The sequence below is a fragment of the Eumetopias jubatus genome, unplaced genomic scaffold (genome assembly GCF_037043125.1).
Source record: "Eumetopias jubatus isolate StellerSeaLion01/CBP00866 unplaced genomic scaffold, mEumJub1_p1.0 scaffold_2, whole genome shotgun sequence".
NCBI classification, from domain to species: Eukaryota; Metazoa; Chordata; class Mammalia; order Carnivora; family Otariidae; genus Eumetopias; species Eumetopias jubatus.
The window spans coordinates 124,906,701-124,929,706 of NW_028274808.1; the positions used below are offsets into that span (position 1 = coordinate 124,906,701).

Here is a 23,006-nt window from a genome sequence, read left to right on the forward strand (position 1 = left end):
ACTAAAATAAAAGGTCACCAAAACAATCAAGTAAACATGATATCCAAAGTCAGAAGCAGACAATAAAGATTAGGAAAACCAATCTTAAGGATTTATGAAGGAAAATATTTCTCATTAAAATTGTTATTTTCCATCCCATCAATCTTTCTGCATGGTCTATAAAGGAACCAAATGTTTTTTTCATTAAAACAAGTGCCTTGGATGCGTTATATGTTTTCTTCATGGTTGGCAGCGTTGGCCATCAGAAAATTAAACCTCTCATAAATGGAAAAGCCAGGACTTCGCCCTGAAACATAAGCTCTCCAGGTGAAATGCAGTCTTCTTCCCCTGTAGAAATACTCAGATCCCAGTTGGTTGTAATACTTTTGTCTTCAAACGCCACGCCAAAGTTCGGTAATGCTATCCTTACTGAAAACAGAGGGAAGATGGTCCCACGTTCACTGTTTTTCTAATCTGCTTCTTATCAGAATGTCTAAGGATCCGGATTGTAACCATACACTTACATTAAAAAACAACCACCTTACCCACAATATGTCAAAATGTTATCAGGAAGCCCTGCATCTGAGATCTAATGTCTAACCCACGGCGTAACCTATCTTCGTCTGCTAACCTATCTCTTTCAGTAAAATGAAACCCTGTAGTTTGTTGACATTTTCTCTCAGAAGGCATTTCCTTTAAATTCGAGATATGTTCTTCTCATACCAGCAGAGGGAGGCCTGATCCACTTCCTGAGCTTTGAGACTGCTCAATTAAGTCTCTCAGAGATTCTCCAGGAGGAATGTATGTTTCATCCTGTTCTAACCCAATGCTGTACCGAGGTCTGGTTTCTTGTCGTTTATACCTAAAGATGTATAGAAGAAGATAATTTAAGATACTGAGCGGCAACAATAGGGGTAAAACACTGCAGATAAAACAGTAATCACAGCAGATTTCATTTTAGCACAAAAGAAGATAAATTTTTAGTATTTTATTATCCTTAGTTATGATTTCTAAAATACGAATCATAATTATTTTGCTAACCTATTTTTAAGCCAACTACATGTTTTTACTTGGTCTTAACCATCTATAATTCTTCTCCGTTCAATTTCCTATTTCCCAGCAGGGATTCCAATAATATTTCCATATAGCTTCAATACTCATTCCCTAAAATTTTTCCCCTTAAGGTCCCTAATTAAAGATGAAAATATGGGATTTACAAAAGACATAACAACTAACTCTCTCATCTCAGGTAATGTATAAAGTGATAATAACGATAAATGAAATAAATTTCAACTTTAGAAACATTTTGTCAATAATTATGCTTCCAATTAGAAATGAATTCACTTGAATCAACTCTTATTTGCAGGACAGTATCATAAATGAGTGTTACAAAAGGCAAATGATAAAAATTTAAAGGTCCTTGATATTTCACGAAGTAGAAAATAAGTTCTTAGGTGAACGAAAATAATTTGTAACTGTCACTTAACTTCAACAGTCAAGCTTATTTTATCTGAATAACTCATCTATAAATCATGTTGAAGATTTTTCCATATTAAGAGGAAACTGTTAGCTTAGGAAATAAGGGATTACCAGAGTGATTCTGGGTTCAACGTGGCCATTTCTCCACTCAGAATCAAACCTTAGTAACAACTAGTTCCTGAATTCCCTAACTACCCTAAATTCCCTAAGGGTGAAGTTTACACGGGTGACTTTGATGTCTGAAGCAGAAATGAGATAGCTATCTATTAACAGCTTCATTAAGACAAATATTTATCAATAGTCACTGATATTATCAGGGAAATCTAAGATTTGATTAAGTCAAAGAAAGCTGTGGTGAAAAACATCAACAGGTAGAAAAGCCGTATGAGGTGGATATTTTAAACCCAAAATTCTACATCTACACGTTGGAAACTTACCTGAAGTAACAGAATAAAATAATAAGGACCAATAGCAAACTACAGACAGTTACAGATATAAGTAAGGCCTTGTGGTGTATAGGTCCGTCAACAAAATCTGAAATTAAAAAGAAAAGGAGCCATAATACGGAGGATATTTTCACTTAAAAATTAGGAAGCAACTCTTTCCCAAAAGTGTTGGCTAAGCCCCATATGCGAGCTGTCCCAGGTCCTTTTAATCTGCCCACAGAGAAGAACAATACTGCATATTGCACAGTAAATATGTGCACATATATTCAAAATTACAGAAGTTCAACTAGTGTGAATCCTAATTCATCTGGCACTTGTTTCAAGAGCGCGCATTTCTTCCCCTCTGGAAGGATCAGGCTTGACAAAGAATAAAAGTACAAAGTATGAACAAATGTAAATGGATCGAGGCCCCCCCAAATTTAAGTAGGTTGTTCATCTTATTCCCGATCCAGTTGATAGGTTTACAGGTTGTTCTCATGTGGTTTCTGAAGTGTTCCATGTCACGAGTTTGGATAAAAGCCTCATCTCTGTTCTTTGTACATAAAACACACAGTCATCTTATGATGGGTACAAAGGAACGGGATTCCTCAAACGTTGCCAAATACAGAATGTATGGATGGTGCACCACCTTAAACGAAGATGCCTTCCAAAACCACATAGCTAACTTTTCCATAAATTGCATCATGTTTTAAAACAATGGGTATGGGGGCGCCTGGGTGGCTCAGATGGTTGAGCGCCTGCCTTCAGCTCGGGTCAGGATCCCAGGGTCCTGGGATCGAGCCCCGCATCGGGCTCCCTGCTCGGCGGGGAGTCTGCTTCTCCCTCTCTCCCTCTGCTGCTCCCCTTGCTGTGCCCTCCCTCTGTCTTACAAATAAATAGATAAAATGTTAAAAAAAAAAAACAATGGGTATGTTCTACTCAAAGAATTGTTGTGTGATCCTTTTTAAAACAAATTATTAAATATTCATGTTGTTTTAACTCCAGTTCTTGACCAATCAGATTTACTTACAGCATGACTTCTCAAACTTCATATAAATAAGAGTAACTTGGAGAGCTTTATACAAATGCATATTGGCTGAATTCAGCCTCAGAGATTTTTATTCCAAGTATTTTATTTTTTACAATCATCCCAGGTGATTTATATGCAAAAAGTCTCTGAAACATATTTTGAGAAAACTGACCTAAAACCAGGTGCACTTATGTAGTAACAGAATTAGCAGCGTTCTTATAGGCATCATAAACCCTCGAGAAAGTGATTACTGTTATTTAATTTTTAAAGGTATTACTGTAATTTATGACTTTGGTTACTATGAACAAGAAGTTCTCCAACTGTGCTGTATACTTTTAACTGCATGGCTACCTAAACATTTTGGCTGGGAACCTTATCCTACTCAATGAAAGTTTTTTTTTTCACTCAAAAGTATTATATATCCCATGAATAAAAACTAAAAAGCACCAACTAATGAAATAAATAAAATCGCCACCATCTCGCTACTTAGGAAAGTCACTACTAACATTTTAACATATGCCTTTGCAGTATTTCAATGAAAGAAAAAAAGCTTATGAGCAAAATATCTCACAAGAAGGCCTTATATACACCCATGTCCATAGCAGCATTATTCACAACAGCTAAAACATGGAGGAAACACAACTGTCCACCGATAGATGAATGGATAAGCAAAATGTGGTATATGTATATACATACATGGAATATTATTCAACCTTAAAAAGGAAGGAAATTCTGGCATATGCTGCAACACGATGAATCTGAGGACATTATATCAAGTGAAATAAGCCAGTAATAAAAAGACAAATATTGTGTATGATTCCACTTCTAGAAGATATTTAGAGTAGTCAAAATCAAAAGACAAAAAGTAGAATGGTGGTTGCCAGGAGCTGAGGGAAATTAATGTTTAATGGGTATAGTTACAGACTGCAAGAGGAACAGAGCTACGGAGATGGAGGAGGGTGATGGTTGTATCACTGGACTATACACTGAAAAGTGGTTAAGTTGGTAAATTTTATGGTATGTGTATTTTACCACAATAAAAAAAATGTTGCTCTATAACTAGATTATTTTCATTGATAATATTGTGAATATTGTCCAAAACAATCAATTTTTTCCCCACAACGTGAGTTTTAAAGACCACAAAGTATGTAAACAGACACGTCCTAATTAGAAAGTGAGTCTTCTAATAATGTATATTTAGATGATTGTAAGGATTTTTCTGTAATACATCCTTGCTGAAATATATAAAATTCTGTGAACACTCTTTTTTTTTTAAGATTTTATTTATTTATTCATGAGAGACAGAGAGAGAGAGAGAGAGAGAGAGAGAGAGAGGCAGAGGGAGAAGCAGGCTCCCAAGGAGCAGGGAGCCCGATGCCTGGCTCCATTCCAGAACCCTGGGATCATGACCTGAGCCGAAGGCAGACGCTTAACCATCTGAGCCACCCAGGCGCCCTCTGTGAACGCTCTTAAACGTACATCACTGCACATGTCAGTGATTATTTCCTTAATCTAGATTCCTAGAAGTAGAACTATTAGTTCAAAAAATATATATTTTAAAGCTTTTCATACATTTTGTCAAAATATCCTTTAAAAAAGATTACAACAGTTTCTATTTCACCATCTATTTCATCATTCTATTTCACCATGTTCACCAGTGTGAACATATGTTTCAATTACGCTGAAATAATTTCAGTCTTATAGAAAACCTGTAAGGATAAAGAGCTCTACTGTGCCCTTCCCAGAGATTTCCCATTTTTAAAATTTTACCATATTTGCTTTATAATTCTCTTGCTCTCTCAGTATGGGTGTCTTTGTGTCTGTCCATATATATATGTATATATATTTGTATTCATATTCATATGTATTTATATGTATGATTTGTAGATCATTTGAAGTTACAAATCAAATGTCCCTACCCATAAACACTTCAGAATGCACTTCCTAAGAACAAGGACATTGTTGTACAAAATGGTAATAAAACTATCAAAATGAGGAAATTAACATGAACACATGAACGGAAAATAAATCTTACTTTGAAATATTTGGATTTTTGTTATAAGTTAAAATCCACAGATCTTTATACTAATTTCTTGTCCAAATCCTGTTATGATTAATGTGATGATTTACTCACATTTATACATTTTTCATTAAAACATATGTTTAACAATTATTTATGATCTACAGTACTTGCAAGATATTAATGGAAGTAGTCTGCATCCGAAAAGACTAAATGAGAGACCACTAAAGAAAAGCAGTTTTATATAAACAACCTCAGAAACACTGCGAATGGTACAGATAAAAAGGAGTTCAGGAACTTGACCCACGACAGGACAGGTCCAAAAAGCCATTCAGGCTTCAATGCCCAGAGAGATCATATAAAGTAGCACATGCATGTCTGAAAAGTGTTACTTAGGACATCTTGAAAATAATCTGCAGACTCTTAAAGAGGCCAAGACTTTTACATAATGAATTGTTTGGCAAAATTTCCCTCCATTAGGCTATAGGCAATAAAGCCCAGGTGAGCACAATCCCTCGGCCGGTGAGAGCCCAATTCACCGTGTTTATACATGCACAGGTGCACACATGCCATGGTGCATATACATGCAAACACCGTCCCTGGAAACTTCGCATAAAATGTGTTTCCCATTTTAAGGATAACAAAGGCAAAAAGCCTGAGTCTGCAAAAACAAGCAAACAAACAACAACAACAAAAAAACAAGAGAATGCTGGATACTCAATTAAAACTACAAGAGTTAACTACTGAAACACAACGGATGATCAGTATATGCATACAGAACACTTTTTCATTCAAGTGATTAATTGTACTAAACCTCTCAGCCTCACTGTGTCTTACTTTCCAGGTAAGTGCAGAATACTCAGAATTGTTAGAACACTGTATTTATTACCCATCTTATTCGATGTCTATGAGAGCAACGAGACGAGAAACAATCTAAGAGATTCCTTCCTCAACCCTCAAGCTCTTTTTTCTTAAGGCTAGCATTACCTCCCATTTTCCTTTTCTTTGCCCCTATTCCCTGCAACCTCATCTGCTGCCTCCTTGTCTTCTCTCATGAATAGGCGATCCTTATCAATAAACCCTTTGTTTCTGATGGTCTTGCTGGTCGTGTTTTAATCTGCCATTACCTGTGCTCGGAGCATTAACAATGTAAACATTCAAGTCACTGCCAGAGGTCTAGGAAAGAGAACCCTTCCCTTCTCCAATTCCTATCAGGAAAAGAATAGCGCGCACAGTTCTGTCCTCGGGAAGCAGATTTTTACCCGCGCTGTGCTCGAGCCACTCAAGGAAGTAGAACGGAGAACCCTCCGGGCAAGTCTGGGGCACTCTTACAAGCAAGTAAGAATCACCCGTGGTTTCTTAACAAAATAGCATTCTGTTACTACTTGTCTCTTCTCTGATCAGTAAGCAGTTTCTAACTGTTTAAAATGGCAGGGCCTGTTTGGTTTTTTTGTTTTGTTTTGTTTTTAATAAGGCCATAAGATGGCTAATTGCAGTAAGAAATGGAAGAAAAAAATCATGTAGCTAGAAAGAATCTTGCAAATAAGATTGCCCAAAGACATCTCTGCATGTGCTCTCAATATTATGATCATGGATAAATTAGAGATATCTTTCAACTAATAGAGCACAAAGCACCTGAAAAGCATATTTTTAATCAGAGGATTTTAGTCAACAAAGAATACCGTAAGAGTAACTTACTTCCATCTTATATTGGGTTTTCTCTTATAGTAACATCTAGAAATAAATTGACTGTAACAACAAAGACATAATTTTCTAGTTATTTTCCTGCATAAAAATATTTAGGATTATATTTCTTGGTAATACAGTTGGTTAAGACAGATTTCGTTAATGGTAATTTTATTATTTACTTATTTTTATTTTTACATACAGTTGACATACAATGTTACATTAGGTTCAGTCATTCAACAGTTCTAGACAATAAACTGTGCCCACCAGGATAAGTGTAGTTACCATCCACACCATACGATATTATTACAGTATTACTGACTAAATTTCCCATGCTATTTATTTTTCATAACCATGACTTATTTATTTTATAACTGGAAGTTTCTGCCTCTTAATCCCATTCAGCTATTTTGCCCATCCTCCCAATCTCCTCCCCTTTGGCAACCATCAGTTTGTTCTCTCTTTTTATGATTCTGAGGACAGAATTTTTACATCCAGATTATTGTGTTCAGTGAGAAGAAAAAGACTATTTCTAAATTACTTTCATCTGTCTCAAATACAAAGTTACCTAGAAATAGTTAGGAGCTAAACATTCCAAGAGATGCTAAAGCTACTCTCTGGCAAGTAATTTAAGCTTAGACTCATGCATTGGTTCATACTGCCAAGGGCATAATATATGTATCAGAAGGAAAATTCTGAAACTCATCTTTGTATTCTGGACACTATTATATATTCAATCTATCTGTGTTGTGGAGAACAAGGGAGAGGTTTCATTGGTTAAATAACTGTTCCCTATAGATTTTGATTCCAAAATGGCAATATCTAAGCTAAAGAATAACATTTTAAAGCAAATCTGTAAATTCCTCAGAATATATTTTTTAACTGAGTAGAAAAATAAGATAAATTTTAACTTTGCAAGTTCTGTACTATAAACTTAACTACATTGAGATTACCACATTTCAAAACAGAATGTTATTTCTGATACATTTTCTACAAAGTATACATTTGGCATATATGAGGAATTACTGTATTTTAACACATAAATATATCTATTTCAAAAAATCATATAAACTGTCTTTGATTTTATAAAAGCCAAATGAGAGGATGCCATTTAATAAAGCAACAGCTTCTGTTCATTTCAACACCATTCACTTCTTTAAGTGCTCATTTAAAAAATTAAACAAAATAAGTCATCGGGGGTTGGAATCTCATCAATTTCTCCTGCTTACACACAATTTCAAGAGAGCATTTTACTCACAGTATCTTGGTCAAACCATCTGATGCTGAAAGTCCAGACATACATCATTCCTCCCAGCATTCTGGTGCCCTGATCAGCTCTGCAGGCAAGGAGCCAGACGCCAGGGCACCACCACTTCTCCCTATAAGCCTCTCCATCAAAACAGACATCTCTTCCGACTCTTAGCACCAGCTGCAATGTTACTTGGGCTTCCCAGATCATATTTTACTGTTTATGTGAAGGTGCTGCATTTGATCTAATAACTTTCCATATTTCCTCCTTCGAGAGAAAAAATGTTATCCTAGGATGTTCTGCTTTTCTGGTGCTGAAAGGGGATAAGCAAAAGCAAAAGGAAGACCAGTATTCATCAAAGAATTTAAATGGTATTCTGGCTGCCCTTCATCTTTTTTCAAAACAGAAGATGACAAATAAAATTTCAAGGACATAAATAAACATTGATAAATACTTTTTTGCATGGGATTGTGTATCTCTAATTTCCTGCTAAATGTACCTAAGTTTAAAAAAAAGTCAGAAAATTCCGAATTAGTAGAAAAGATTTTCTTGTTTGTTTTTAATAAGGACAAATTATTTGTAGGCTTTTACCCCTATACTTAGTACTTCTCTGATCTCTAGTAATGAAACCTCGCCTAAGCTATTATGGAGCATCTAGTAATACAGATGTTTTGCAATATGGTTATTCATTTACCTTTTTTGGAAGAGCAATTATATAAGGAACAAGAACAACAACAACCAAAATGGTGAGCTGGATATTTCAGCCTTCTAGTCTTCTGAAAACATAGTCTCTGCTTTCTAATCATCTGACATACAGATTTATAAGGGATCTGCTATAATAATACATAATAATCTACTACGGAATGCCGAGTACAGGGGTTCTCAAAGTGTGGTTTCTGAACCAACAGCATCAGCAACACCTGGGAACGCTTGAGAAATGCAAATGACTGGGGCCCACTCAGATATACTGAATCAAACTCTGGGTGGAGCCAGTAATCTGTGTTTTAAAAAGCCCTCCTGGTGAATTCTGTTGCACCTGAAGTTGGAGAACCACTGGCTACCACAGAAGTGGGACGTAGTAAATGTTAATTTAGAAGGAAGGGAGGGGGCAGAGTGAGCCAGTGCGTACCAGCACACAGGAGTGAGGAAGCAACCCTCCAATATCATATTCTAAGAAGAGAGAAAATGCTAATTTAATAAATAAAGCAAAGCAAATATAATAAACAGAAGGCTTTAAGGTAATATTACTTATCAATTAACTAGGTGCCCATGGCTAACCATTATTTTATTTAGAGTTTCCTAACTCTTACATAAGGAAAACCATTGTTTTTTGGTGGGGGGTTTTGTCATTCAGAGCTCTCTGTGGAAGATGCCATGAGATGACAATATTGGGCCATTTCTATCTCTACTACTTTAGCTAGGTAACCTTCACACAGTACTTAACCTCGCTGTTCCTCAGCTTGCCTGTCTGTGAAATGGGGATAATAACCACAATGGCTTCCCCATCAGGTGATGAGGATTCAGTAAGTTAGTATATGTAAAGTACTTAGAAAAGAGCCATAGTAAATAAGCACCCCATTCTCATTAGCAAATATCACAATTATGAAGATGATTTCCATGGCCCCCAGGCCAGAAAATCAGCCTGGGCTCTGAGCTTTAGAGAGTTCCCCTCTGGCTCCCTCCAACCATGCCCCTTTCCCATTAAGCAGTGGGTCTGCAGGATTTTTACATCCAGATTATTGTGTTCGGTGAGAAGAAAAAGACTAATTATTTCTAAATTACTTTCATCTGTCTCAAATATGTGTCCACCCAGAACTTCTCCCATCCCACTCTCCTCTTAAACCACTGGCCATGGCCGGTGCCTATGGCGGAGGTTAAAGAGAAGAGGAAGAAAAAAAAAAAGGCAGTTTTATGGTAGACCTGTGTTAAAAAATGCCCTCATTCTCAGACTGCAGCCTACAGTGACTTTTACTGGACCCCAAAATGACTGCACCAGAAGGGTGAGGTGGAATCTGCAGAGAACTCACCTAGGCACTCCCTGGGATCCTCAAAGTTCAAAGCAGTAAACCTTAATGCCACTAGATTCCACCCAAGCCTACCACCTTGTATAATTTTCAGTATTTTGCACCAACCATTCCTACGTCCTCCTTTCCATACTGCTCTAAAACAAGGATTATGCTGCTGTCTTTCTAGTCAAAGCCTTTTCACTCCATTCCCTAGAGACTTATTCTACTATATTTAAAAGTCCCTACATTCTCAACCTCCTCAGACAACATTCCCTCAGCTGTCTAGTGCTAACTAGAATATGGCTCCATCTACAGGACAATATGTGCACTGCAGCCCTTTCAACAATAGGAAGAGTCCGAATTTTCCTAAACCCTACAGTAACTTCTAGGACACAGCACTTTCACTTGCATGTAAGCAATCTTTCCTCCTTGAGGGAAGAGTTCCTAAAATCTAGCACTTCTACCTTCACGTCCAGCCATTTCTCACCCTCCTCCCTCCCCCATCCCCAATACATAAGCCCCTATATCAGTGCTCTTCAAAATAGCGTCTATAAACAGCCAACTTTCTACAACTCGTTCACAAGGAAATGCCTACAATACCTGAAAGTAAACATTTAGAAGTTTATAGCAATTTGACATGAGCAGACTTCTCTTTGAACAAGGTGTTATCAAACTCACATGGTGAGCACAAGTGTGCTAGCCATACTCACATATACCACCCTTTTTCTACAGAAAGTATTATCCAAACTGTACTGTGCATACAAATCGCTTAAGGAATACTGTTAAAAAATAAGTTTAGTAGTCTGGGTGGAGCCAGAGATTCCACATTTATTTAATTTTTAGTTATTCATTTAGCATTTATTTATTATTTATTTGAGAGAGCGTGAGTGAGTTGGGGGGAGGAGGAGAGGGACGGGGAGACTCTTAAGCAGGCTCCACTTCCGGCATGGAGCTCCACGTTGCACTCTCTCTCAAACCCTGAGATGGTGACCTGAGCCAAAGTCAAGTGTCACCTTAACCGAGCCATTCAGGCGCCCTGAGATTCCACATTCCTAATGAGTTCCAAGTGATACTAAGGAGCAGATCTACAGACCTACTTTAAATAATGAGGCTTTTAGACAACTTAATTATGAGATCTTCTCCAACCAGCATGGATGGTTGCCTGTGGTTTGCAAACCAAACGTCTGCATTTACCACCACCTCTTTTGAGTCACTGCTACCAAGAGACTGTGCAACTTTGGGAAAATTAGGAAACCTCTCTGTGCCGCAATTTCCTCACCTTTAAACAAGGAATAATTCTAAGTACCTCTTAGGATTGTGGTGGGACTCAAATGAGTTAATTAATGTGATACTGAACATAATACTTGGCTTATGTTACCCATTATAATTTTTTAAAAAAAATTTTATTCCTGTTACTTAGGGAATTCCTGTTCATCCTTAAAGTCTTGTTCAAGTGTCACTTCTATAAAGCCCTTTTGACATCCTCCCACTCCAGGCAGAGTAAACCGCTGCCCCATTTATGTCCTTACTACACTTATAATTTAACTCTACTAAGATATTCCTGACCAAATATAATTTAAATATTTACATATTTCTCGCATCCCAGTGGGCATGTCTTGAGAGCAGCAATTTTCTTCATCCATTTCTGTATCCCTAATGCCTACCATGCTGACGGAAAATATATATTAAAAAAGCTGTCTGTGAATGTTTTATGTGAATTATTATGAATCAATCCTTTAAACCTTTTTGGGCTTCAGCAGAAACAAATGTTATAAAATGTTATCATCAAAACCATGAAATGTCATTATATTTTGTAAGGAAGATTTTCTCAAGAAATAAAATCAATCATGAGAAATAATTTTAAACCACTTACATAAGACTTAAGCTTTAGGACTCTGACAATTCCAGTCATTTATTTTGTGGTGTGAGCAAGGAGAAGAAAGGAAACGTAGGAGTTTTTAACAAAAAGTCTTTCAGGTTGCAATATTTGTCTTTTTTTCCATGAGCAACACTTAAATGTGTAAGTTTTCAAATTAAATTCTCTAGACATCTTTCCCATTCTATCAATACACTGACATATGATTTGACTAAAATGTAGCTGCTCCAGAACAGACAAAAGGAAATACATCCGGCAAATAATCCAATTCAGTCCTTTATTTTTTTAATGCATGTTAGCCTAGTGGCAGTTTTTGAGAGAAGTGCAACTTCTGAGTAACACTTAGAGGTAAGCATAAAACACTGTCTCCCTCCTCTATGGTCCTGAAACATACTACAAGCTCCAGGACCTCTAGGTCTTACAGGGAAGTGGGGAGAAGTTTAAGAAAGAAGATTCTCCAGCATGAAGCCACATATGACTACTCTTCCAAGAACGACTTGAATTATGTCATCTGGCTTCAGTCCCCTGCCCCAGCAGTGGAAAATGATACAGGTACATCATTTAGGAAAGAAAGAACAATTCTGGTTTTTATTTTCTTTGTGCCCAAAGCTCTTCCAGCCCCAAAGCTTCCCCCTCCTTACCTCTATTTTTCAGTGGAGGCAATGTAGGGTGTAGATCTTTGTTACATTCATTCCGTTCTGTGCAGCACTCAATTGATCTTCTTTGATGAGGAATGGGAGTGTCCTAAAGTTGAACCGAAAAGCTATTAATGGGTTCTCCTAAATTTCAAAGTCACATAATCTAAAACTTTTTAAAGAACTAACACTATTTAGAGAGCTCACTTAAAATTCTGATAATTTTTTCTCAAACATCCTGAAAATGTTATTTTCTATTAGGAAATTTCTCTTAAATTCCCATGTATTATCTTACCACAGCTTTTGCATTTCAACAAAACTACTATTACATTTGTAATAACCAGGGCACATAGTTATAAACTGAGGAAGAAGGCTTGGATTACTGCAATTAACTAAACTGGAATCTGAGCAAGATGATCTAATGAGTCACTAAGCAAGAAGTTTGATTTTGAAATGAAGGCAGAATTGGCCCAATGAGAGAATTTTCAAATTATTTTCCAACTTACTAAAAAGACAGGCTAGTCAAGAAAAGCAATTGTTTTATCTAACTTGAAACCTGACTGTTTGAAAGCTAGCAATGAAAGGTTACAAAGTAGAATCAACTTATCTTCCTTACCCGACACTGAAAATCTGAGCCTTCTAGTCCTAGACATCCAGAAGTGACCACAGGCATCCCAGAATCATCTTCTTCTATCATTGTGAAACAATATCCATCTGTGCTAAAGACGAAACAGGCAAAGTAAGTGTGTGTGTGTGTGTGTGTGTGTGTGTGTGTGTGTGTGTGTAGGGAGAAAGGAACATGTTCATCATTTGTTTTATTACACAAAAGGACAAAGTCGATGATCATTACAGGTTACAATCTGTTAAGAGAATTCCAAAACTTCCTTTTATGAAATTTGATTTAATAACCATAAAACATTTGGTAATATTTTCTTTGTCTAGAAACTTGTGAGAAAGGAGCCAAACTTACCATATAACATATGCCATTAATAATCACATACACCAATTACTAAACACGTGCTTTGGCCCTCTAGAGGCATCACCTCCACAAATCCAGAAAAATGACCCTGTGAGGAAGGCAGCATTATTCTCACCTTCGAATGAGACTCAGAGAGCTTGAGCAATTTCTCAAGGGCCTTACAGCAAATAAGAGGCCCAGCAGGAGTTTGCCCCCATGCAGCTGAACATTTATGCTGGTTCTAGTTGCTCCAAATGAAATAAACTTATCTCTTACTAAGGCGCCAAAAGAAAGACAGGTAGGAGCTGGGATCAGCACAGCATCACCGAGCTAAGATTCTGCCATTTGGTCCCTCTGCTTTGGGGCTGATCTGTCATATGGAAACATCAAGCTTTGTTGTAAGCATGGAGGGGGGGCGGTGAGGATGAACAACAGAAAGAATGGGTTTTAACAAGACCACGGAAAGCAAAGAAACAAAATTCTAAATTTCTGTATGGCTGTCTAGATTTAAACAACAAAAAAAAATTACTTATTCTATCTCATTTAATCCTCTCAACAACAATGGAAAGAAAGGGGTATTATTTCTATTTTACAGATGAGGAAATTAAAGTTAGGAAGTCTAATAAATGCATACAAGGTCACAGAACAAACGGTAACAGAATGAGGCCTTGAGTCAAGGACCTGTTGCTTCCTTCATCCCCACATTTTGCACTATCCTCTCCCGGGGCCAAATCCGGAAAACAAGAACTCTGACATACAGAATTATTTATAAACAGACTTTACTGTCTTCACAAGTTAAAGTGATGAATGCCAGCAGACTCCTAATGTTAGTCACCAACCACTACTGCATGTGCTAAGAAATAAAACACTAAATTATATCTCCATCTTTTTCTCATACATATGCTTGCTCAGCATCCAAGACAGATATGGCAATGTCGTCCTGAAAGGTCAAGGGAAGAAAGCTCTGAGCACGGACAGCATTAGCCGTGATTTGTGGGCCTGTCTATTCAGTATCAGTGGCAGCAGTATTCTGCCATACGTTAGCCCTCCAGTTAGCATCAACACCCTTAGAATGGTTTACTCAGTTTGTAACCCTCAAGTGATCCAGAATGCCTCGGTTTATAAGAACTAGACCGGCAAAGTTCAAATATACTAACGAATGACTAAGAAGGGCCAATGATAAATCTCTTTGTTAGACTAAGGTCAAATGCATGAATATTGTCATGGAAGAAAGACTGCCTCTGAACAGCCCTTGCTCTGAATTCTTTGGGGGCTTTTTAGCCAATTTACTGAAATTGCTATGAAAATCTAAAGCATGTAAACACTGAAGGCAATAAATAAGAGCTGTCCCTTAGAAATTTAAACAATATGAGCAAACAATACCCGTGTGATTTTTTTTTTATTCCTTTCCTTCCCATTTAGACCATATGTGCAACTTCTATTTCTCATCAAAAATAAAATTCAGGAATTATCAGAAATAAAGTCACCTCAGTTTTCTGACATTAGGACTTCACAGCTAGAAAAAGTGATACGCTACGTTAAATCTAAAAAGATTAATTTCTCCTTATTTATGAGTTTCCCTTACTCAAAATCTGAATATATGGAAAGACACTCAGAAAGATCAAAAAAGAGAATAAAAAAAGTTGGTTAAGCTGTTAGCAAGTTACTCTGACAATGTCCTGGGAAATATAAAGAAACCAGGGAGAGTAAATTCAAGCCTTAAAAATATACTGCCTTGACGGCAAAGGGGGTGGAGCTAAAAATACAAAGAGGTGTGGAGGAGGAGAAAAGTCAGTGACCCCTAAGTCATCAACTGGGACAGAAACCAAATATGTAGCTGGAGGACAAGCTGAAAGGTTAGAGAACAATTTCAAGTGCATACATACTATCTGCAACAAAGCAGAAATACTATTTTTTAAGACTTTATTTGTTCATGAGAGAGAAAGAGAGCACAAGAGGGAGTAGCGCGAGGCAGAAGCAGGCTCCCCCCCGCTGAGCAGGGAACCCAATGAGGGGCTTGATCCCGGGACCCCGGGATCATGACTGGAGCCGAAGGCAGATGCTTAACCGACTGAGCCACCCAGGTGCAAAACAAAGCAATGCAAAAATAATTTATAAGCTTCTCACTGAAATTACTAGCTAGCAAGGGACACTAACTGGAAAGGAACAGTGCAATTATAGAAGCTTAAGAATCACTTGAGAACTTTCAATTCTTGAGCAAACACAAACGTAAACCAAGCTGTGCTCCTGAGTCAGAGCTGTTCAACCCCCTCCACTGAGAGACGGCTGCTGACTGTCACAAAAGGTGATTGATTAAGTCTTGGCATTGGCTTATTTGAATATTCTGCTGCCTGGCTGCCATGTTTAAGCTTAGCTTTTAAAAGTTTTATATTGATTATTATTACCCTATTATTCCCACGGAGTTGAAAGTGGTAAAAAGAAGAAATGAAGCCTCATGAAGAAAACACAAGTAGAAATCATTAAAAAAAAAAAAAAACTGAAAGCAGTGAGATGTATATACAGGGATGCCATTTGGTTACAGTAATGATAATGAATTTTTAAAAAAGGAAATTGATGTAACATTTCGAAAATGCTGCCCCTGTATTACAGGTAAAGACAAATCATGAACAAAATAGAACAGTTGCATACCAAGGGGATCAGTCATCATCACTGACTGCCTCTCAACATAATGTTAATTTATGAAAAAGCAAAGCATTTGAGAATTTATAGGTCATGTGAAGTCAAAGCACTGATGATGAACTTTTGTTAAAACCATCGGATGGTGCCACAGGTTTGTGGCTCCTTGAATCTGCCCCAAACTCCAAAAGCAAAGAAGTGTCTAGAACATCTAGAGAGATCATTCGGGAATTAACTTCCTCAAGAGATTTTCAGTAAGAAGCAAGTAAGCAAGTAAGAAATGGATATACGAAGCCCAAAGTTTTGTATGGATGTGCATCCAGAGCCTGCACTCCTCTCATTTGTAGTCAAACTGGGTTTATAAACTGCCTCTTGGACTCCAATTCCTTCATGAGTTCTTGTAGAACAGTCAGAAACCAATTCCATACATGTCTAAAGTTGCACTGCCAGCATCTTTATCTAAGGTGCTCTCTTTTTTGTTTTGTTCCAGTGAATCAAGTGTTTATAAGGTTTACTCAGGATGTGGTCCCTTTACCTCTATTCTTCCACAAAGATGTTATGTTTCCCTGTTGCAGATGCTAGGGTTGTTCAGATACGTGACCACCACGGTTGAGGAGGGACTGTTGTAGAAGTTTTTTCTAACTAGTTTAGATCTTGATAAAGATTAATGTAACTATAAAATAATTGTTAAGCATCGGTTAAGAGTAGTGTATCTGTTCTGCTCAATCAGGGTGACAGGAAGTCTTAAAGCATTATTAAAATATTAAAAAAAACTAAAATAAAATTTTTAAATTATCAAATAAATTAATTACTGAGTAGTTTAAAATTTTGCTCTTGACAAAAATTAATTATATATATGGATACCTGCTGAAGTGGATCTCTCTGCCCATAAGGATTATAGCTCTCTTGACTGATAAATATTTATACCAGTTTTATCTCAGTATGCGAGAAATACTAGAATTCCTAAATTTCTTTCAAATTTCTTTTTTTTTAAAGATTTTATTTATTTATTTGAGAGAGAGAATGAGAGAGAGAGAGCACATGAGAGGAGGGAGGGTCAGAGGGAGAAGCAGACTCCCTGCTGAGCAGGGAGCCCGATGCGGGACTTGATCCCGGAACTCCAGGATCATGACCTGAGCCGAAGGCAGTCGCTTAACCAACTGAGCCACCCAGGTGCCCTCAAATTTCTTTTAGGTTTCAGCCAGAATTGACTGGAAAGACTGTTTGATTATAAGTAGATTTTAAAATCAGTCCTTGAGAACCTTTTGTCTTCTAAAATACCTATTTCACATTCAAGGGAATAAAGAAAGTTTTTGAAGTTTTCTGTCACAGATAAACTAAAAAATACATACAAATTTTAGAGCCGTTATCTAAATCATGTAAATTTTAGTTAACTAAAACAGTAAAAGCTGCTTAGATCTTTGTTAACAGTAGTTCATTTGACAAACATTTATTGAGCACACGATGATTCCGGCAGAGTTAGAGACCCAGACACAAGCTGAGGAAGAAGCAGCCTTAGCTCTGGGGGAGCTCATAGTCTATGAATGACACAGTCCTAGGAGAAACCAAGTCATTCAACTTCTAGCAGTAAGGATAGAAATCATAAGCTAGTCAAGGTGTTTTCTACAGACTTGGGGAAAAAAGCAAAGAATAATATTGAACATAGGGCACCTGGGTGGCTCAGTCATTCAGAGTCTGCCTTCGGCTCAGGTCATGATCCCAAGATCCTGGGATCGAGCCCCGCATCAGGCTCCTTACTCAGCGGGGAGTCTGCTTCTCCCTCTCTCACCTGCCCCTGCTTGTGTTCCCTCTCTCACTGTCTCTTTCTCTCTGTCAAATAAATAAATAAAATATTTTAAAAAAAAGAATATTGAACAGTGGTAGTTATCAAAGTAATAGAATCCTAAAGTGTATATGTTTTTTTCCTTATCATCTTAGATGGGTGGATTCCCACAGTAGTGAGGGAAAGAGGGTAAAACATATATGGCTACTACTGCGCCCCATCTCTGGTTTTTTCCTCTGAGATGTCATATCTCCACAGGAAGGTGAAGTTAAATTACTGATAAAGTTCCAATGTGAGAGATGCCTTTTACTTTATCTTCAAGAATGTGTAACTATCTTACACCCTTCTCTAGAACTGCCTACTACAAGGTCTCAGGCCACACAGCTTGAACGAGTCCTCATCTAAGCCATTCCAAGTGATGTGGCATTTTGTTCATTTTTTCTATGAGCTACAAGATCTTTTGAATTTGTCTCCATTTTTATATGAATCGGGCATTTGTATGTTCTCACCTCACCACCCTGTGGATTTGTATGTTCTCACCTCACCACCCTGCGGATTTGTATGTTCTCACCTCACCTCTCTGTCTCTCACTTAGATTGCTCTGAGAGCCTTCTAGCAGCCCTCCCTGTCCCCTCTCACTGGACTTGGAATGACTGTGCACAGCACTTCCTGAGAAACCTCACATCTTCCTTCTCTGCTCGAAAATCTTCAACAGTTCTTTAAAAGATCATAAAGCTCAATATTCAGATGGTCTGAGCAACAGTGGAATAAAATGGATGCAATGGAAGATGTATAAACAGAGGAGAACAATGTGCATTTTAGACATTCTGAGATCTTAGGTCAGGAGCACCTGTCTGAAAACTCACATCATCACATTCAGCAAGAGGTTTAAAAGTCTTGGGTTAATGCAGACTTTATAAAAAGGCTCACAGCCCCTAAGCTTCCCCTTTTTTCCCCCCTGTGACTCTTCAAGGTACAGTCCAGTCGGGAGACTTGTCTAATTTTTCATTTAGGCAGCCTGGTGTCATATGCACATCCTTCGTGCAAACATCCAATGTGATTTATTACACCTGTAAGCCCTGAAAACTGTCCAGGCAGAATTCTTGGTCAAACCCAGTAAGATAAATGGTAATGTATTTAAAATCATCTCTGAAAAAGAGTAAAAAAGAATTTTTAGAAATGGATAGACTTGTGCGAGGGTCTGGGCAAACTTGAGAGAGGTCACGAGTGGTAACAAAAAATGACTATCACGGGCCAAGTCAAGTAAAACAGGGAAGGATATATAAAGCAGGACCAGATTATATAGAGGGAAAAAAAAATAGACAAACAAGGCTTGAAAATAAGACAAAACACTGGCACGGTGAAAGTCATGTAAAGAGTTATTGCAGGACACTTTGAAGCATTCAAGGTGTGTAGTGATAGTCTCAGGTCTGAGGAATAAATCTAGAAAAGGAATGGGAAGGAGTCATAAATTTAACAACCGGAAAGATATTTAGAAGACAGATATTATCTTGACAGAGATAAAATATGGGAGTGGTAATGTGCCTGAGACCTACCTAGGATACCCAGATTGGCTAAGAACTACCTACTACACGGTCTCTGGCCACACAGCTTGAACGAGTCCTCATCTAAGCTTCAACAAAGCATGCGCTGGGCTTTAGAACTGGTTTACCTAGGAGTGCAAGACTGAATGCAATATTACTCCAAGCGTGTTCCCTTGCAAGCCAGCAAACTGTTACCGGTCTGTGAGGAGTTAATACAAAATTGGAAACTTGCATAGCAATAAATTTAGCTCTACTGAATCTCAATAATAGGAAACAGAAATATCTGGACATATAATTTGTAAGTTTTTTAAATTTATTTTCTAGTAATTCATTTTTATTGTACTTTAGAAAAGTATCAGTGCAACTGATGGGGCGGGGGAGTATCTTTCACCAGAAATAGCATGAGAAGTACTGATTGCTGGAAGTCAAAAGAGTAGATCGTGGATTTACAAGAATGGAGCCCTGAATTTATTCTAAGGTCTTGGGGCCCAGGAACAAAAGCAGCCACTGTGAGTCATACGCACTGATCTCAGCTCACAGGAAACTCAAATGGAGTTAACATCTTATTAGCAAAAACGATGTGCATTTTACCCAAGAGTGAATATTCACTTCTTTGAGATCCAGTTCAGGGGATGGCTGATGGTCAAGAATTCAGGACTTTGGAATACATAGCTCTAAACTGCACTTATCAAGGTCAATAAATCTGACCACCAGGTTTTGGTTCTTATCCGACCTGACCTCTAACAGCTTCTAACACAGCTGACCTTACTTCCTCCCTCTGTAAACCTGGTTCAATGATTACCACACTCACTGCTTTCTGTTCATTCTGAATCTTCTAAGAGCCTCCTTGATCCAGGCATTAAATGTCTCAAGGCTCAGTCCTACTCTGGTCTACCAGATTGTTCTATTACTGTACTCAATTTTTCATGCCCCACCCTAGCCATGGCTTCTCTCCAAAGCTGAGCTTTGATCGTATCACTTGATTTGGTGAGTGGAAAGTTAGAGGACATGCCACAAGTACAAGAGGTTGCTCCCTCCCAGTCAAGTGAGAAAGAACATACCCTGGTTATCTTCTGGCTCAAGAAGGATGAACAAACATGTGGAGCAGGCCCGAACTCAAGCAGCAGCCCGATGCCAAGCCCACCCAATCCAGCAGGACCCAGCACAGCTGCGGCCAATATGTAGACCCAGGAATGAAAAAATAAATGTCCTTCGTTGTAAGTCATTTGTTTCACAGCAAAAACTGACTCATGTTCTACTCACTCTAGACTCTCCCTGCAAGCTCTTCATCTCAGCTCCAAATCCACATCCCATGGCCTACTCTTTGGTATCTCCATTTGCAGGTGTCAAAAACCTTAAACTCAGCATGTCCAGGTTGGAACTTAATTATTCCCCTCTGTCCTCTTTCATGAGAAGCCTACGCTGTACATCTAAATGTACCTCCAACAACCCCTGAAGCCCCTCTGGGCCCCTCGCACATCCAGTTCATCAACGTAAAACTCTCCTTCTAAATAGCTCCCCAACACATGCATCTCCCTCTTGTGCCAGCACCACCCGAGTCCAAGATCAAGTCCTTCCGAAATCCACATCAATACTACCGCTACTCCTGCTTAAACAAATCCCCCTCCATGGCCTCCTAATGCTTCCAGGAATAAGACAAACATTCTTAATAGAACCGACCAGGCCGTGAGTAACCCTTCCTGGCTCCAGGCTCGACTACAGCCACACCTCCTCCTGCTCGCTGCATGTTAGGAGAACCAGTCTTCTTGGAACATGCCAACCTTCTCCTTCCCACACCGAGCACCTGCACGGCAGTGAGCCCCGTCTGATCACTTTCCTCCAAGTCAACGTAGGACCACTAATGGCCTACGGAGAGAAGAGGACAAAATAGTTAAGGTGGGGATGATTTCGGAAGGCCTACACATATGATCACCAGAAATAGCTCAAATGACACACCTAGATTTATTAATTACTACACACTCAGGAAAAACAGTAAAATACCTCCCTAATATGTTTTCTCCTGATAATTTTTTTCTTCAGAAAACTTGGACATTTTCCTGATACTTTTGCCATTTACTACAAACAGGTAGTGTTTCCCAGGAAACACGTCTGAGCTCTGGAATCATTTTACCATGGCACAAGTCTCAGTGGTCCCAACTTTGTTCTGTCGTATAAAAGCCGAGTTACCAGACTTCTCTGGGCCGTGAATTCCTTATGTCTAATGGTAAGAAATAAGCATGCCTTACCATGCTGAATAGTTTTGCTGATTAAAGGAGATATGTATTTATGAATATACCTAACATTCTTCCCCGTCATTCAGTTAATACATATTTCTTGAGCTATCTATCTCAGGATATGCTTTCTTTCTCAGGAAGAAAAGAAGAAAAAAAAAGCATTCACCTCAGCTTCATGCTCCTTCCTGGGTAAAGAGGCTCCAAATGATTGCTCAGATATTCTGCCTGGTCTTCAAACCTAGCAGCCCATCTTCCCATTTATTTCTGTTACCCTTATTGAGGGAGATTCTGCTTTTCTGCTACTTTAACTATTGAGATCTGCACTTGTCTGTTTATTCTGCCACATCTCCCTGGGCACACTGGCCTCATTATGCTATACCTCTTTACCCACTGTTGTCCCCATGGGGGGGGGTGTGTGTAAATGCAGGTTATAGGGCCTAGCAAAATGGATGTAGCTGCATTAAGATGTATAAGAAAGAAAGAGGTAAATAGTTCAGTTTCAAAAAAAGTTTTGATACAGATATGATTATCCACTAAGGACTTTATTCTCTAATACTCTGGCAATGTCTTTCCTAGTATCTGGTAGACTCATCACGTGAGCTCTATCACTATACTGCTTCCCAGAGCCAGTGCATATTCCTAACAACTCAGGTGTTCTTTCCAAAATATTAACCACCATTGACATGATGAATGGTTAAAACAAATTAAAATTATCCTCACACATATGACACCCCCTACGATTGAATTTATTTGGGGGACAAGGTTTTTTGAAATAAAACAACTGATTTTTGCTCCTTGACACTTGTCCCAAGCCTGGGACTTGTGTTCTATGTTTATGTACATGTGTGATATTTGCAGCAAGGAAGAAGAATCTCAGAACACCATTTCAGGCCAAAATGCAATTTAATATTTTTCTAAACACAGGCACAGCTCTGAGAGTTAATGGAGTTAGGCACTATTCCCCAAAATGTGTTCTTGGAAAACATCAGCCTACAATTCCATAGTCAAAAAAGCATGACTCTTTGTTAAAACGAGGTTTAAATAATTTATATGACCAACCTGCAAATATTGTTGACTGAGTCTTCTGGACAATGGTGGTGGCATTTGCAACGCAAGATCTTTGGACGAGGGGTGGGGGCTGTACTCTCACCATCCTCTTTCTTGGTGCCCACATTTAATTTTCCTGAACTTCGCAAAAGCATGTTATCAAGTAAGTTTGCTGAAAAGAACAAAGAGTAAGAGTTTAAGTATCTGTGGGATAGCCCAGCCAAAGTCTTCTACCCAAAGAACAATGAGATTAAACAAAATATTAAGTATTGGTGATACTTAAAGATTTAAATATGAAAGTTATTTTAATGATTTTGATATTAGAAATTATGCTCAGGATAACTCTCCTTATAGAATTGTTATGATTATGTAATATATGTCGCCTATGAAATACAGAAATTCTCATCACCCTTTCAGG

General features: G+C 38.1%; 1 protein-coding gene across 1 annotated transcript in view; it reads right to left on the bottom strand.

The window, feature by feature from the left end:
- Window positions 1-23,006, bottom strand: part of BMPR1B (bone morphogenetic protein receptor type 1B) — a 101,793-nt gene that overhangs the window by 21,844 nt on the left and 56,943 nt on the right. Inside the window, exons 2-6 of the mRNA XM_028117779.1 lie at window positions 22,601-22,760; window positions 13,002-13,104; window positions 12,392-12,494; window positions 1,896-1,992; window positions 703-841 (exon numbers count right to left, since the gene is read on the bottom strand). Coding sequence (XP_027973580.1) covers window positions 703-841; window positions 1,896-1,992; window positions 12,392-12,494; window positions 13,002-13,104; window positions 22,601-22,760 — 602 coding nt within the window. The remainder of the gene's footprint in view (window positions 1-702; window positions 842-1,895; window positions 1,993-12,391; window positions 12,495-13,001; window positions 13,105-22,600; window positions 22,761-23,006) is intronic.